At 38.2% G+C, this 18,237-nt stretch overlaps 1 protein-coding gene across 3 annotated transcripts in view; it reads left to right on the top strand.

Annotated features, from left to right (window-relative positions):
- The first annotated feature begins 4,861 nt into the window (after positions 1-4,861).
- Positions 4,862-18,237, top strand: part of trim36 (tripartite motif containing 36) — a 75,492-nt gene continuing 62,116 nt past the window's right edge. The window contains exons 1-2 of one of the 3 annotated variants that reach the window (XM_039758943.1): positions 4,932-4,950; positions 5,140-5,232. In XM_039758943.1, the coding sequence (XP_039614877.1) occupies positions 5,158-5,232 (75 nt within the window). In that variant the 5' untranslated portion in view covers positions 4,932-4,950; positions 5,140-5,157. Of the gene's footprint in view, positions 5,233-18,237 lie in introns of all 3 variants that reach the window. The other 2 variants (XM_039758947.1, XM_039758944.1) reach the window with 2 other exon arrangements.

The raw sequence follows: 18,237 nt of genomic DNA, 5'->3' as shown, positions 1-18,237 counted from the left end.
CCAAACCTTTCTGAAACGTTGATTTCACTTTATCATTTTGTGATAATGGGTGTAGATTGAGGGACATAAATGACAAATTTATAAGTTGAAAATTAAATCTACAACACAATAAAGTGTTGTCCTGCGGTGGGTTGGCACCCTGCCCAGGATTGGTTCCTGTGTTGGCTGGGATTGGCTCCAGCAGACCCCTTTGACCCTGTGTTCGGCTTCAGTGGGTTGGAAAATGGATGGATGGATGGACAATAAAGTGTGCAGAAAGTGAAAGCATCTTAATACCTTCTAAATCCATTGTATGTACCATATATATATATTGTGATAAGAATACGCCAAAGACATCATAAAGGTTTGGGGCAGCCACCCGTATATTGTTTTTCCCAGCTGCAAAAGTTTAAGTTTTTGAAGCACGATGTGCATAGAACAGAGTCCACAACAGAACTAGCTATAGTAGCCCAAGATGGAGGCTTTAAAGCTCTGGAGAGGAACTGATGTCAGCAAAGGAGCTGGAACCAGAAGTGACGTCATCAAAGGGGCCGGCTTCGGAAATGACGTCATCATAGGGGCCGGCTTCGGAAGTGACGTTATCAAAGGGGCCGGCTTTGGAAGTGACGTCTTCTGAGGCGCCGGAACCTTGCAGGATTTCCCGGGAAAGGTCTATAGGGAACTGAGAAAGACAGTCAGCACACTCCGCTGCCCCCTGATCAGATGTTTTATTACACTTACTCAAACCCTTTAGCTGCCTCCTACTCGCACGTGTGTGACAATATGTATTATTATTATTATAAGGCAGTCAAAATTTTGATTTTTTTTTTTTTTTACAGATACACAACATTTCAGGTCACCCTGAACACAACCTGACCAACATTTGTGTGTCTGGGTGTCACGATTATCAGTTTATGTCCATAATAACAGAATCTTAATGAATCTTGGCACAAGTATTAGCACAGGAAAAGGTTAGCTGCTTGTTGATTTTAGAGTAAATTCAGCAGATATTACCCCACAAAGGTAAATATTTTGCATTATTTAGACACAGACGGGCCTCAAATTCTGTCCAAATATGAAAGGAGAAACGGTTATCTTTTTTCTTTCATTTAATTTTATATAATAAAATATTCTCTACTCTGTGATGTCCATTTAATATATACTAAAATCTCAGGTTTATGTTTAGATATATTAGATTCTTTTTTTTTCTTGAAACAAAACATCACGGTGTATAAATTAACCTAATATACACAGTGATAGTTCCAGACAAGATCATTGATAGATTTTTGAGGTATAACTTATTGAAGTTATCTATCTTCTTCTCCACTGCCTTGCACTGATAAGTTTTAAATTTGCCTTCTCCAATCAAGATGGATTGTGTCGAAGAAATAAATATCCAACAGCTACCTTAAATAAAAATAATAACCATCTTCAATTAGCAGGAGTGCTGGGGGGTCATCTACATGGAGCAATGGCCTTATGTTCATTCCAAGGTTGACTCCTACCATGTACTCGGCGCTGCTGCAGTGACCATTAACTAGGTAAGTGGTACAGAAAATGGATGTGTGTATATATCCAAGAAGCAATCTAATCTAATATCTAATCTTATATTTAGAAGACATTCGATAGGAACACAGGGAAAGGATTTGCACCGCAGCTCATGTGTTTGTCATCTTCTTCTGTGACCAAGTGACCATTTGACAAGATGAAGGAAAGTGAAACTGCCTTCACTATACCTATGGCCTGGCTCTTTCAGCCTCCAGGAACAACCTAAGGGCGCCATTTTAATTGACCAATGTGCTCAGGATGACACTGGTGATGTCCAAATGCACTTTTTCCTTTGTTACTTTTACCAACTGGCAATAAATGGGTTTTACTGTCTGGAACCCCAACCCTTTGCATGTCTTTGTGTCTGTACCTTCATCAACTTGTACTATAAAATTAGTCATTTTTTTAAAGATGTCAGAAATATAATTCCTGTGCCAAATAAAAGAGGTGCTATTTAAAGAAAAAATAACCCAAAATATCACTTGTGCTCAAAAATGATGCCAGTACACTTATTACAATGTGTAAGCTCCGGATCTGAGATGCCTTATGTGCTTTCACAGCCATCAAAAAGAGCACAAAAAAAGACTTAATCACAAAATGGAGCATAAAAAAATCTTATCAGACACACATTTATACAGCATTCTGTCAACCATTACTTGTGCAGTATGGGTGGCATGAATTGACCACTGAAATAATCTTTTTCACAATATAATGTGCAATTGCGTATGTGCTTATGCTATAGAGAGATTTCTTTCTTTTATTTTTAGAATAATGAGAGAAACACACAAGACTATAATTAGACATTAGTGTTTCAATTGGGAAAGTTTGTCAAGTAGCATCTTTTTGTTTTCACAATGCAATCTGTTTTTAATAGTACTATTAAAAATAGTCAAAACAGTAATATTCTTGAAAAATGTTTTTGCTATCTTTGCATGAAAAAAAGTTATTCTTATTGTAGCAAACCCTGGGATCAAACCATCCAGTCAGTTAGGAAGCATGAGAACTTAGCTGCGGGGTAACTCACGTCTTCTGTCTTATTAGTTTTCTACATGCAAGAACAATAATGCCTAGCGACCTGCAGCAGACTAGAATGGAATTAGCAGAAATGCACCATCTGTCAACCGAAGGTACACATGAGCCAGATTTGTAAAGCACTTTAGATTTAGGTTCAATTACTGCTTATGTGCTTTGTTAAATATTACAGTGATATTTTGTATATGCATGTTTATATCGTATAGAATTTCAATTACAGAATAATTAACTACTATATTAGTAGCACCTTATACTGTATCTGTTGTACAGAATTAAACAGAGGTCACAATTTATGTTACAATTTAATTTAATTACTTGCAGAAACAGTGTGCTGAAACTTGCACCCATTATATTTAATAGGCTAACATGCTTATATTTTGCATCTTATCAATTAAGAAAATCTTTGTTAAATTCATTTCATGTTTGGATCCAGTTTTTAAATGTCCTAAATTTTGACTGCATTTGAATACACTGATACTGTACTGTTCTTTTTCATTATGCATTGTAACTGATTTATTGAACAGCAAATTAATAATAACTTTGAACTTTTAGATAAAATAACAATGGCACAACAATGTCCCTTCCTCAGCGTTTTGGTATCAAATAGCAGGTTACGATGTGGAGATTGAATGTTCTTCATGTATTTTTGTGGCGTTTCTCTTAGGACTGATGACTTTAAATTATTCTAGTAAGAAGGATATCCCATTAAGTGTGTACATGAGGCTCTACTTTATTGGACTGCTATAAGGATTGGCACATATGTCACAAGTGTTGGCTTTTATAGTAGGTCTTCTCTACAAATACTGTACATGTGGAGTTACACTGGCATCTAACAATAGTTTGGTTTCCTTACTGCTTTTATGTATTACATTCTGAAGAAGCAATTTAAAGATTGGAAAGAGAGGATAAGTTCATTGGTATCACTAAATTGGATGGCCTTATGTGGGTAACGGCTTGAGCATGCATGTGTGTGTGTTGTGATGGGCCAGTGCCCAGGACAGTTTCCCATACATCTATATATTTATACATATTCTGTACATGCACATATTGTGGCCTCTAGGGAGCATCTCAGAGTACGAACCCCTTGGCACAACTACACAACACACCGCCCTGGCACAGATAACTATTTTTCATTTGAGACAGTACCTCAAACAGGGTTTTTGCTCCTCAAAATAATATAATAGTCTTAACCTTTCCTTCCTTCCTTCCTTCCTTTCTTCCACCATTCCTCTTGATGAGCTTTTTCCTCCTCCTCCCGGCTCTGACTTTTGAAGTGAGGTGAGGCAGCTCCTTTTATTCTGGACCTGGGAGTACACAGCACTGCACAGAGGAAGCACTACTGGGTTAGCAAAGCCCCCCCACCAACGCAGAGATAACTGTTCTCAGCACCCCCGGCACCTCACAGGTTCTACAAATATCAGGTTGCCCCACGGGTGTGCTCATGGGCGATTCAACCAATGATGTTGCCACCTAGTGCCCTGGAGGAGTATACAGCCCTGACAGGCAGGCTCCCCTGGCTCTTTAAGACAGGCAAGGGTCCATCCATTCAATTTCGGAAGCCAGACCAGCCCTGCCTTCTGTTGCTATACATAAGGCATATGCATGTACAGCAGTATAGTTGCGCAGCACCTAGTGCTTCTGCCCATGCACCAGAACTGGACAAAGTGACAACATAAAAGGAATGCACATGTACAGTCAAACCTTTCTCCTTATGCTTCTTAGTAATGTGCAATCGTACCATGTTAGTGATCAGTAAGAATCCTCAACTAATTTCTTACTGTTCTAAAGTACATTAGTTGTTCACTTATTTTTCATAAATGAGCAACACACAGTTGTCAAGTAAAGATAAAAAAAAACATTTACTTAACTGTGCTCTAAAGGCAAGCATTCTTTGTACAGCTAAAACCTTATAAAATCATCACTGTCACTTGTGGTACAGTGAATAAACATGGGGTAAGTAGCATACGTATATGTTGGGTAAGAACAGTTGGGGTCAACTGTTCTCTAAAAGGGTTCTTGGGTTTGTTTTATGTGAAATGCCTTTTGACAAATCAGGGCGACCCCGCCACCTCAAATTTCACAATTTACAGTGCTCGAGTGTTGCGTGCACGAAACAGACAAGCGCAGCAGAAAAGCTGCACAAGTTCTCTCTTTCTCCGTCTCTCTCTCTCTCTCTCTCTCTCTCTCACACACACACACACACACAAATTCAGTTCCCTGAAATCAGATCTGCTCATCCACGCCCCCCTGATGGACACGAGGGAGGGTGGGGGTGGTACCGATGATGAGACTAAATGCCCTGCTCCCGTATTGAATTGTAGCTGCAGGCGGTGCGCTGACATACAACACGCGTGTCCCGTTATCTCATCCTTTCCCACGTTACAGTGTGCTGTGAGTTGGTCGGGCTTTCTTTTTTGTTAATTTTAGAAATGGAATACCTTTGATCAATCCTTCCAACGCTGTTGCCGCTAAAAATACACATTAGCACGCCGGGGCAGCGACTGAAAGACCGCAGTTTAAACATCCCACCCGAACATCTCATTTTTGACATCAGCAGTGTTGTTAATTTTCTTATTATAGCTTTTTAATAGAACACGCATGTCTAGCAGCATGTCTGACTCAGAGGACATCAGCGAGTTTGGCTCAATAGTGGAAAGAATAACAAAGGGCGAGGTAAGTGAAATTCAAATGTACGTATAAACAGTACATGCGACTGGGCGGGGGAAGAAGTGGCGCATTGCATTCGCGAAGTGACCATTGACCAGCATAAACGAGGCCAGATGATTAGTGCTTATGTTGACATTTAAAATGCAATATATATATATATATATATATATATATATATATATATATATATATATATATATATATATATATTTTTTTTTGGCAGATGGGTAACATGTTGCTGTTTGCCGATTTGCCTTCCCGATTGTTCTTTCGCAACTTGTTGCAGAGTATAATTAATAGTCATTAACTTTAAGGAAGTCTTTTGCACGAGCTATTTTGTATATTGTTCTCTTTGCCGCTATACTTCCATTGTTTTTGATCATTCCTGTAACAGAAGGGGAAAAAAATCCGCAGCAGGTGTCCCACTGAGACTTATTACCTGCTCTCCTCTCGACTGTCACCTTTGATAACAACGCTGTTACACCTTGTGATGATGTTTGCAGTTCTATGAAGGAGGGTGACAGGTGTTACGATTTAAATGACCTCCTGGAGTGATCGTAAAAAGCCCTGATTTTCACGTTCGGCCTTAAAGGGCAGACGTCGGGCGGGCTTTAAACATGTTTGAGTCAAAACAACGTATCCGAGGTTTTGTTAGGTTAGCAAATCGGGCATTACTTTATGCGAGTATATAAGCGTTATAATAATCCCTGTGTTTTACCATTTTACAGTACAGTACTATAGCTTTTTTCTCGATGTGGGTTAGTTTCTTTTCTTACTCGTCCAAGAGGCAATGAAGCAAACTGTGAAATAGTTTCATCAACTGAACTTGAAAATCTTGTCTGTGGTAACAGCTGCCTGACTGTCCATATCCATTAATCCACCATTGGGGAGCACAGGAAATTGTAATTTTCCCGGCAGGGGTGGGTTTTATGGGGGTGTGGTTTGGGGAAATAGTGGATACGTTTCTGTGAACCACAATGTTGAGGGACCAATAGTACATATGCTGGCAGCATCTGTAAGGCGGTGGTGGGAGGTTAGCAGGGGTATCAAACCAGAATTACCCGATCACATTATATATTTGAATTAATTTAAGTAAAGTAACAGGAAAGTTATTGGTGACTATTACTCTCTCAATACGTGTGTCCTCAATCATTCTCTTTTTCTCAGCCATATCCCCAACTATAAAAATGGGTAAGTGGTTTGTAGCGTTTCATTCGGTTTCCTCTTGATGAATTGCAATCTATGTTTTTTGTTAATGTAGTCAGTATAATTCAGATTTACTATCCACCAATGAGATTCTCAATTTCATACTTGACCAACACGCAATATGCACCGCTTTCCAACACCACCAGCCCGTCTCCATAGGTTATGGTGACTGAGATGCAGTGTCACTTGGCTGGGCTGCTGCATTTGTAATGTAGTCCCAAGTTATTTTGCTAGTGTGCTGTGTGAAACCTGTATTTCCCCTTCTGTGTGTTTTTCGTAAACAATACTGAATCTGACTTTACAAACACTGGGACTCAATTATCCGATTATATTGTTTTATAGCTTTCGTGTACTAACAATGTTTGGTCTTAATGTCATAGGAGTCTATTATGGGTGGTGTCTTCTCAGAGACTCCCTTTACACAAAACATTCTCTTTTTAATGTTCTTCAGGTTCAGGTTCATAATTTTCATTTTGCTTTCATGGGTGTCATCTTATTATAAACAGTGGTAGGGAGTGAATCATAGGCTGCAACATACATAAAGAATGGCTGTAATTAAGAAGATAATAATCATCAAACTGGAATAGCATAGGACACACAGACAAGGCAAAATAAAATTAAACTATCAACATAGCAACAGGGATGCAACTCTAGGCAACATTCCTAATGGCTTATTTAATTCAAAGTATCAGCATGTCTCAAATGAACTTACATTAAAACTTGCGTTAAAACTTGGCAAGGATCATCATCCGTTATTTACCGCCATCTATAAGATTTGCTGTTGGCGCACTAGAAAAGCTCTCTGATCTGGAAAGAATTCTCTGAGGTTGTGCATTGATTGTATAATGATATTGCACTATTTGCCTATGCTAGTAAGGGTGCAGTAAATAGTAATGATGGGTAAATGTTTAAAGATAACCATTTTACTTCAGTTTCACTGAATTTTCTTATTATATTAAGGTTGTCAGTTTATTTCAGTAATTTAAATGACATTTACCATTTAGGTTGAAGAGTTACAGAGTATAGTTTAAGGGGTAATTTGATTATGTGGAACAAAAGTGCAATAAATAAACTAATAATATAGCCAAGTTCCTATGTGTTTTCTAAACTCATCCCTCAATCGCATCTTTTTCTGAAACATTGTAAACAGGTGTTGCTATAAGTAATCAAATGTCTCCTTCAACATTCTCAAATTGTAAATTCACTGTTTTATATCCAAACTCTCCATATTTCTTTCTCTCCCCAGTCCTGGCCCCTCTCTTATGTCTCACTTGTTTATGTACAGATCTGGCAGTGATGACTCCACACAAAGAAAATGATGTGGCAGGGTGTCATTTACAGCTTCACTAAGGGTGGCAAATATGGTAGATCCAGCCCATTGAGAAGAGGATGTTCTCCCAACCCTATCATGTCTTGTCTATGTGTGACTGGTTCAGAGAAGGCTTGCAGTTTGTCAAGCGAGATAAAGAAGGAATTGGTGCAGTGGCTGTTGGCCGTTGGAGAGCAGTGCTGTATTTCACTCTGTCACAAAATAAATGCCAGTTTGAAGTTGTTCCTACTGTCTCCATACTCATTCTGCTCATATGGTTACAGTAGGTAACAGCGCAGAATAAAATAAGCTAAACGTAGTCCCAGTCTGGTTGGCCTCCTTAAACAACTCAATAACATCTGCTGTCCTGATTATAGACTGCAAATTTTATTTAAAGTGAGCAAAGCAGGGAGATCATGAAAACTGCAGCATGGCTTGTTATTTAACATCCTCCCATGTACAAAATATCTGAACATTATCAGGTTTTCTAGCAGATTTCACTTTGGGTTAACTTTCAGAGCATTTTGACTTGCGATTACTCATAGGCCATTAAATTATTCATGAATAAAACGTTTATGTGTGAAATGTTAACCTTCTCACTAATTTAACTATATCACTAGGCCCTTGCAGTTGCTGCAACTTAACAGAAGCTTGCTAATGATGCATTTATACATGTTGGTAATATCAGACAAAATGACACAGTTGTGTTAAACTATCCTCAGTGTCTTAACTCTACAGTTAAAATAAACTGTTCAAAAAAAACTTAAACCATTTTCCATCAGAATAATGCTCTACTAATCTGAACACATTTTGATGGCCAAATTTTGACAGAGTTAAGTGATGTAGAGAACTGATGCACCAGAGAAGACCGGATGCAGTTATATACTGCTTTGTTGACCACTTCTGGCTGCTGACCTTATTATGATAAATGCCCATTGCTTTTGAAACCGTACTGAAAAGTTGTTAAGGAGTCTGATAATCAGGGTCAGAGGTAACAACATTCATTAACTGACATGCTGTCAGACTTGACAGCTATGCAGTGTGATGCCAGCCATGGGTCTGGTGAATGAGTACACAGAAGGTGAGTCAGCGGGGAAGTTAAATATCCATCTATCCATTTTCCAACCCGCTGAATCCGAACACAGGGTCACGGGGGTCTGCTGCAGCCAATCCCAGCCAACACAGGGCACAAGGCAGGAACCAATCCTGGGCAGGGTGCCAACCCACCGCAGGACACATACAAACACACCCACAAACCAAGCACACACTAGGGCCAATTTAGAATCGCCAATCCACCTAACCTGCATGTCTTTGGACTGTGGGAGGAAACCGGAGCGCCCGGAGGAAACCCACGCAGACACGGGGAGAAAATGCAAACTCCACGCAGGGAGGACCTGGGAAGCGAACCTGGATCTCCTAACTGCGAGGCAGCAGCGCTACCAGTGCGCCACCGTGCCACCCTTGAAGTTAAATATGTATAATTAATATTTTCACCACTGTAATTCCAGCCAAATGCATTACCATACAGTGAGGAATACGATGTACACATGAAAATAGACTTGACTTGAGTTAGACACTCATGGCATTCACCCATTTTCTAATAGCAATAATATTGTCGTGCACACTGAGTAAGCAGAAATCTTTATTTGTATGTTCGACCAACGTGCAGCATGTTAAATACTATTAAATGCAGTTCTCCATAGTTGCATACTTTTAAAGTTCTTTTTAGGATGAATAACCTGTATAAAATGGTATAAGACCGAAAACTCTTCTTTAAGTTTTCAAGAAACTAAAAGTGTGTAAATGTGTTAATTGTGGTCAGTAATAATGTATTGCTGGGTCATAAATGAGAATTTAACATAAACTCTCCAGGGATTAAGTGAGGCCATCCTGTCCAGTTTTATGTTTGATCATTTCTTTGTTTCTAAGGTGTGGTTGTATTTTTGACAAATCTTGCAACAAAGACTTTTACTTTTGAAAATACGATGCTTCTCCATTTATAATTCCATCTCAGTGAGCTTTGACTCTGAGGTACTCGGTTAGCAGGCAGTGCCCTACTAACATGTCTTCTAATATTCTAGTAAATGATGAGAACGTGTTTGTAACAGACGTCACATTTTTGCATCTCGGTTTTTCCCAATTTGTGATTTTCTGGAAGCACTTGCTACTTTTGTTCCAAAAGTTTGCTCCTGTCATTGTCAATTTTGAATTTTGAATTAAACTACTTACTGTATCTATAATTATATTGACTGTGCCTGTCCAATGACACCTTGGTTCTGTCCGTAATGTCTCATGCTAAAATCTACTTTATCTGAAAACTATGAAGAACGGTATTCTCCAACATGTAGTAGCTGAGTAATCTGTTGGCTTTCTAGCATGCATTTGATACATATTTGAAAGTACAAGCTATTGGTAGGAATGGTAAAAAAAAAAAAAAGGTTTACAAAGTACAAATAGTAAAAAACTGCTTCAAATTTGGATACCCACCTTTTCAGTTGCATACCAAGTAAATTCAGTACAAGTGGAAAGTGACCAAACTCTGACTAGCAGCAGTACAGAACAAGCAGAACCGGTCGCTAGTCTACCACTGGCAGACTACTATATAAACACAAAACATTCCTCCTCGGCCAATTTGAAGCCGCCAGTTTCACTGACAGCATGATTTTGTGCTGTTCCTACAACCTTATTCTATTGAGCCTGTAGTTGAAAAGTGGCTAACAAAATTATGCATAGACAGAATTCAGAACTATTAATAAAAAATAAACCAAGGGCCAAACTCCAGGAATCCAATGGCACAGAAAGACATGTATTATTAGTAATTATCAATTAAAATCCATCCATCCATCCATCCATTATCCAACCTGCTATATCCTAACTATAGGGTCACAGGGTTCTGCTGGAGCCAATCCCAGCCAACCCAGGGCGCAAGGAAGGAAACAAACCCCGGGCAGGGTGCCAGCCCACCGCAGATCAATTAAAATGTATGAGGTATTTCATAGAAGTTTCTACAAAGAAATTAAGCTGGTATCTTAAAAAAAGGGTTCTGGAATTATAATTAGAATAATCCTGGAAAGGTACGCCAGTCAAATGCTGTCATACAAATGGGAAGCGCAGAAGCTGACCCTTTTAAAATAAGTAAGGTTTGAACACTCAGACCATACCTTTTGTATTGGTGAGGGTTATACTGTGTGATACCATCAGAAAGAAATGAAGAGTTGAAGGAACTGCTCTTTGCTGATGATGTAACCTGAGCAAACAAAAAAGAATATGGATTTGGCAAGATGCCCTGGAACACAAAGGATTAAGAGCAAATGCCGTAAAAACAGAAATTATGGTGTGTAGTAAAGGAGGAGATGAAGGAACAGGTGTATTAGCCAGAGCTAAGAGCTAACACAAGTGAACCACTCCAAAAATCTGGGTTCAGAGTTTATGGCAAAATGTGCTTAAAACACCAATAATGAAGAGCTGGAGTAGGATGGATAAAAAGGAAGTGGGAGAAGCTATAAATCATTAAAATATCACAAAGAAAAGTTCTGTAAGACTGTAGTCTAAGGTTAAGGCTAAAGCTGGTGGCACATGACACGATTTATTATTAAAGAGCAAGTTAATCTAACAGACTGCAGTTGTTGGACCTCATTGCCTTGAGGATGTCAAATTACACGAGTAGGACAAATTACCTTACATTCATAGCTGTTTGATTTTGTCGGGTCAAGTCGAAGACCTGTCTGACTGAGTTAATGGTGAGTGTGTTGCCGACTCATCATAGGAAAACTAGAGTGAAGTCACATGGTGTGATAGGACTTAAGGTGGAGAAAGTTAGTAGCAGGAGATTTGAAGATACTGGGTCTGAGGGTAGAAGATGCTGCAGACATTGATAAATGAAGACAAAGAATCTGAATTGCTGACCCCTAACAGCTGGGAAATAATTTCATGTAAAACAAGAACAAGAAGAGGAGAAAAAAACACTTCAGCAAAATACATTTTTACTTTTACAGCAACACTAATTACTGTAATATTTTGATTCGTTTAAATTGCCATCCTGTTGGAATTTTGTTAGGTGCTAAGAACATCTCTGTATTATAATAAAAAAAATCCTGGAATGAGACGAGACTTTTTAGCCTGAGAGAAGACGTGACTTTTTCAGAGAGACACCTTCATGTCCTGCGAGATGAGACTTTGTACCAAGAGATTTAACCACGCCCGGGGCCGGAAATAATGTAGAACGTCATAAGGAATTCAAAAATGTTGGCGTGATACACAGGCAGAGCAGGTTAGAGATAATGAAAGTACTAAAATTCAAAAGTTAAAAAAAAAAAATGATAGTAAAGATCGCATTAGCGCAAACAAATGTAAATTATTATTCGGTGAAATAACAGAACATTGAAAAGACATCAAATATATTGTTTGGATTTAAACTTTTAAGTCGGAGACTTGTAGATCGTCTAATTTGTGTTGCCATCAGGGAAAAGTAGTGTCTCTTCCCAATGAAGAGGCATGTCCATGAGAATTATAAGATTTGTTGTTTGGTGCAAGTGAAATCCACATACGCAAGCAGCAGTGATGTGAAGTGGCTGGCATGTAGCGCAGGCCAGGGGGTTGGCGAGCGAAGCATGCTGGGGGCAAAGCCCCCTAGTTATCCAAAAATTTAGGGACCAAATGAAAATCAGCAGAAATACAACAAAAATAGTGTTTGTTCTTATGTGTTCATTGTCATCTTGAAGTGATGTTGTTTAATGGCTAAGGCCTTGTTTGGAAAGCAATGGATTCAATCCCAGTCATGTTGACTCTGAGCAAGTCGCTTAACTGTCCTGTGCTTAATTTGTAAAACTTAAATATGTGTAAAAAATGTAACATAGCTCCATGATTGTACAGTACCCTGAGGTAGCGTTTACTATGGAAATGTGCTGTGTAAAATAATGGTTCCGTTTGTCTCATCATTTTTTCTGGCCATCTTAGCATCTCCTTCATCTGGCTGAGTGAATTCTTTCATCACTGAATGTGAATGCCAATAGTGAAAGAGCAAGAAAAGCTGCATCAACAGACTGATTCTATTGTTGTGCAGATTTCCAGCTGTGGAGCTCTTCATGCGACACTAAACAACACAACCACAGTTTTAGCTTTCGCTGTATCATATTTCTTATTGTTTTATATAATAACATACCATAACATGGAGTAACAAAACCTGAAGTCATACCAGTAAATTGCAGGACACACTCAAGTACACTCCCAGACTCACACAAGGCCATTTTAGAAAAGGCACAATAACCTAACATGCACATCTTTGTATATGAGCAGGAAAACAGCAGTACCTGGAGAAAAATCATATAAGCACAGAGAACCTGCAGATGCCACACAGGTAACGTCTAATAGCAGAATATCAATCTAGGCGGCTGTATCCATGAAATAGCACCAATAACCACTGCACCACTATGGCTCCATTATGTTATTAGATTGCTCAAGGAAGGGTTAGCTTTCTAGACCATCCATCCATCCATCCATAAAGCCATCCATTTTCCAGCATGCTTGTCAAGTTCAGGGTTATGTGGGAGCCAGTTTTTATATGTGCAACTTTGGCAAAGAGACGTATCTAACTCTGGATACGGCACCAGTAACCTTGGACACTCAGATGTTTACTTTTGCTAAATTTAGTTTTTGTTGTCCTTTCATTATCTTCCGGCCTTCAGTACAATTCTGCAACACTTGTTATTTGGTTAGTCTGTGCAGTATTGGTTTATGAATATCTGGGCAGCAATTGTTTTTGGACTGGTGATTTTGCAAAGTACAGTAATCATTTTTTACAAAATTCCTTTCCTAGTGGGCACAATCAGAAAGAACTGAACACCTATAATGTTGAGTTTGTAAAGTAACATAATATTTTGAAAATGGGGTAGTGGAGCAAACTCTGGCACAAGAGCCTTTCACAATGTCAGTGTCAGGTTATATTAATTATAAAAAGAAATTAATCTAAACTACTTCATAAGGTAATGTAAATTCCATCCTTGAAACAATAACGGGTAAGAACAAGCATAGAGAATATACCAATGGACTTGGAATCCTTTCCTGTGATATGCTTCCTTCAAGCAGATCTGAATTTGTAATTTATAAGTTTAAAAAGAGAAAACTATTCTTGCTGGAAGAATGCATCATGACACTGCAGAAATAAAGCAGTGAATGGACTGCCTTGATGACTGGCTTTTTTTCATATGGGAATATATTTCAAATTTTGATTGGGTACTCTTTACATATTACTACAATTCATAGCATTCTGCCATGGTGCTGTTTTTCACAGCTTGCTAGCTCAGAAAGCTTTTCCAGCATTACAAAATAATTTTGCAAATTACAAAACATAAAATACACTCGTGATTAGGTAGTTTATGTCACAACGCTAAAGTGTGCAAATACAATAACTTTCCAGACAAAATGAAACTAAAGAACTCCTAAAGGAATTTTTTAAAACTTATTTTTATACTAGCACATATTTCTTTGGATAACATTTTTGTTTTTTGCATGTTGCCAAGAAAGCTATTCTGAACATTTGCCAGAGATTTTTTGGCCACATATATTTTCAATGAATAATTATGACATGTTTAATTTTATAGAGATATGTTTTTATTATCATAATAAAATTTAGCTTAGTTCCATATAGTTAATACAATTATTTACTTCTTAGTTTTAAAAAGTCTTAGTTTTCTGATTATTTACATTTTTATTTTTTGGTTGTCAAACTGTATTTTTGGCTTTTTCAGCCTATTGAGTCGAGTTTTTGATGGATTTTGGAAAATGCTACTAAAATCTTTTGTTTCAAGTAATATGAGAAGCTGTATGTTAAAGGAAAAACAAAAGTGAGACAGTCAAAGTGAGAGAGATATCTAAGGAAGTACAGGAGAACAGATTGAAGTTGTAAGGACATTTGATGACAAGAGGCAATGAATATGTGGGCAAAAGAGTGATGGGAATGGAAATGCAGGAGAAGAGAAAGTGAGTGAGGCCAAAGTGGAGGTGGATGGCTAAAGTCAAAGAAGATCTGAGTTTGACTGAGGAGGAGGTGCAGGCAGAAGGTTAATTATGAACGTTGACCCCACATAGAAGTGGGAAAAGATGAAGAGGAGGAAGGAAGCATAGAGAAGGGAAAAACAAAGGTTTTATATGCAAGTTTTAGTCTGTTATTCCAGTTTGGGTGTAGCAGCAGTCCTGTTTGTTTTTTAATTTACAAACAGTCAAAAATCAGAAAACAAACAGTCTTCTTATTGGATGAAGTAATTTTTTCATACATTCAGTAGCTTTACAATACAAATATCCCTCGTAATGCTCGTAACAATTGGATGGTGATGTGTACTTTGAAAATAACCTGCTCCTTATATTGAGTGTTGTCTTGGTTTGGTGAATTTCACTATCAGGTTTGTTGGAAAATCTTGACACCCCCAGAAAAACTTTCCATATCACCTATCTGATACCAAAGCCAGTGGCCAGGCTTTGGAAAGTGATGCAATATTTATTGGTGTGCTGGGGAATGATTAGCTGGATATCAGGTTTCTGTCTCATTGTCTCAGATTTCCATGTGAAACTTAAGAGCGCATCTTTCCAACATTTGTATTTTAAGGTAATTACATTTGCTGTCAGTTGTAAAGTGATAAATTTAGAGAATTCCTTTAGAATTTACACATTCTTCTTAATGTAACCGTTTCATATCTAAAAAGGGCCTAACATTCTATATGTCTGTCAGATACATGTTCTTATACTGTTTTAAATTTGGGATGGAGCACAGCATTGTAAAATATCCGAGAACATTTTAATCAAAACACTACTGTAAATGACAGCAACGATTTGAATCTCCTGTTTATAAGCCATTGGTCTTCAATTTTGGTCATGCATTGCCTCAGTGGCAGCAGATTTTTTGTTCCAACCAGTTCCGTAACTAGAAGCCAGGCCTAGTAGACAGTGGAACTTGAAAGTTAAGAATATGGCTTGTTAATTCTTTCATTCTTTGAAGACACACCTTTATCATGTTGTAATGTATGTTTTTCAATTTCTCAGAACATTATCCATTTGTGGTCTGGAACATATTTTGTCCTCTTGGACTCCCCCCATTTACTTCAAAACATTTTATTAACACACTTACGTCAATGATGTGTACACACAAGTTTAAATGGAGAGCTGGTGGTTCCTGTGTTATTTTCACCTAAGTATTAACTGATGTTTCCTCCCCCAGTCTAAAGACATGTAGGTTAGGTGCATTAGCAATTCTAAATTGTCCCTAGTGTGTGCTTGGTGTGTGAGTGTGTGTGTGTGTGCATGCCCTGTGGTGGGCTGGTGCCCTGCCCGGGGTTTGTTTCCAGCCTTGTGCCCTGTGTTGGCTAGGATTGGCTCCAGCAGACCCCTGTGACCCTGTAGTTAGGATATAGTGGGTTGGGTAATGGATGGATGGATTAACTGATGGCTCTTTAAGAAAACAGGCAGCAATTAAAACTTAAATGCAGCTGTTTATAACTAAAATGGAGAATTAAGGGTTTTGAATTGTAACAAGTGAGTTAACTAAAACTAAAGCTAAACTAGCACTGCCTGCTGAAATTTACATTCAAATTAAATATAATTTTAGTCTTTTAATATTTTTATCATAACACACAGATGAACAACCTTATTTTATACAGTGCCATTCAGTATAGTGACCTCCCAACCCAGTCATTCTATAAATACGAAGCTTTAATAACAATGTAAATATTAAATATTTCATTTTAACGCTATTCAGTTCTTCAGACTAACAATCTTTTGCTTTGTATAGAGCTGTATGAGCAAAACACAACTAGAAAAGAATGTGTTATTTTATTACTTTCATGCTCAACTCCATTTATGCTGTAATTCACACATAATTCTAAACTAAAGTAGTTCATTTTAATTGCCCTAAGAATTCAAACTTAAGAGAAGTAAAAGAAAAGTACATTTTACAGTTCACTGCATACAGTTTAGATAAATAATATATCCTTTTAAAGCCTCTTGCATTTTTTAAATACCTTTGTGACCTGACAAAGAAAATGAAGATTTAATTAATGAATGACTTTACATTATGAAATCGGACAGGATTCACTCAATAACTGCACTTCACAATTGTGTGCTATCCACATCTTGTAATGTCATTTCTGTATGTTAGAATGGTGAAGTCTATTAAACTAAAGCCATTTTACTTTGTAGATAAATAATGAGGAGAGTCTTACTACAGATGGCTGCTTGACAGGGAGGAGTGCTGAATCATGCCCTCCTTCGTGCTGCAATGCTGATGGGGCTCTTATGCAGCAGCTGATGGGCCTGGTCTCAGAAAGGGAAGCTTGTACCAGACAGTGATGTGTGTCTGTAATGCGGCACTCTGTGTACAATATAAAGATGCCTCTGTGGTGAGAAAAAAAAATAATAAAGCAAATATCTTTAGAAATATACCACACCCTTTTTCCTACTGAAAATGTATTTGAGCTCTATAAAGAGTGCCACAATGCATGGAGACACTTCATATTAGGATTTGACTTGTCTTCTGAGTTTTAGATTAGATAGTTAATGTTTTTATTCTTTCTTTGAAGGTGAAATTCTGAAATTATTTTAATGGGTTTTCCATATTGTTCCAGTGTAATGCTGAGGTGTCACCCGCTGCACTCTGGTCCCAATCCAGGTGGTACACCGTGTAGTGGTGTGACAACACGCTATCAGTGTATACTCCTAAGCTCATCCTCCTTCTCCTCGTTGATAAGTCACAATGAAACAAGAAATAATAAGATACCTCAGGACAGGTTAAGGGCAGGATAGAAGTAATATAAAGATAATTAAATCACTGCGGTGGGCTGGCACCCTGCCCAGGGTTTGTTTCCTGCCTTGCACCCTGTGTTGGCTGGGATTGGCTCCATCAGACACCCGTGACCTGTAGTTAGGGTATAGCGGGTTGGATAATGGATGGATGGATAATTAAATCAGCACTATGAGGAGTAATACCTGTGGTTGCACAAATGCTCTAGAAATTGAATGTTCATGAATACCTGAGGGAAAGAAAGAGAGAGAGAGTGTCTCTAGAGGACATAAAAATGGAACCCAGCTGAACCTGTCCAAACTGACAAGAAAAGGATTTTTAGGACAGCTCTTTCTCCCCAGTATGAGCAGTGGCCAGCCTGGAAGCTGATATATAGGGTGGCCCAGATCTAATTACGCAGATCCAGATCATCTGGATGACTTTGATTTATGCGTGGACGATTCCAGTTCGGAGTGAAGACGATTCTTCATGTCAACAGTTTGCACACTTCTCGATAGTCCGGGATATTTTGAGTGATTTTCTATGTAATAAACTTAATAAGTTATAGCGAAATGAAAATTGCATAATTAGATCTGGACCACCCTAGGTTTCTGCCATTTAAAAAGGAGTATATGGCTGGAATTTAAAGTCACTATTTTTACAAGACACTCATTAATACTCAAGTCAGAGTCGAGATGGGTCAGGGGCTCCAATGGCTTATAGATATGTT

Source organism: Polypterus senegalus, chromosome 7 (assembly GCF_016835505.1).
Source record: "Polypterus senegalus isolate Bchr_013 chromosome 7, ASM1683550v1, whole genome shotgun sequence".
NCBI lineage: Eukaryota > Metazoa > Chordata > Cladistia > Polypteriformes > Polypteridae > Polypterus > Polypterus senegalus.
This window is presented reverse-complemented; position numbering and strand designations above follow the sequence as displayed.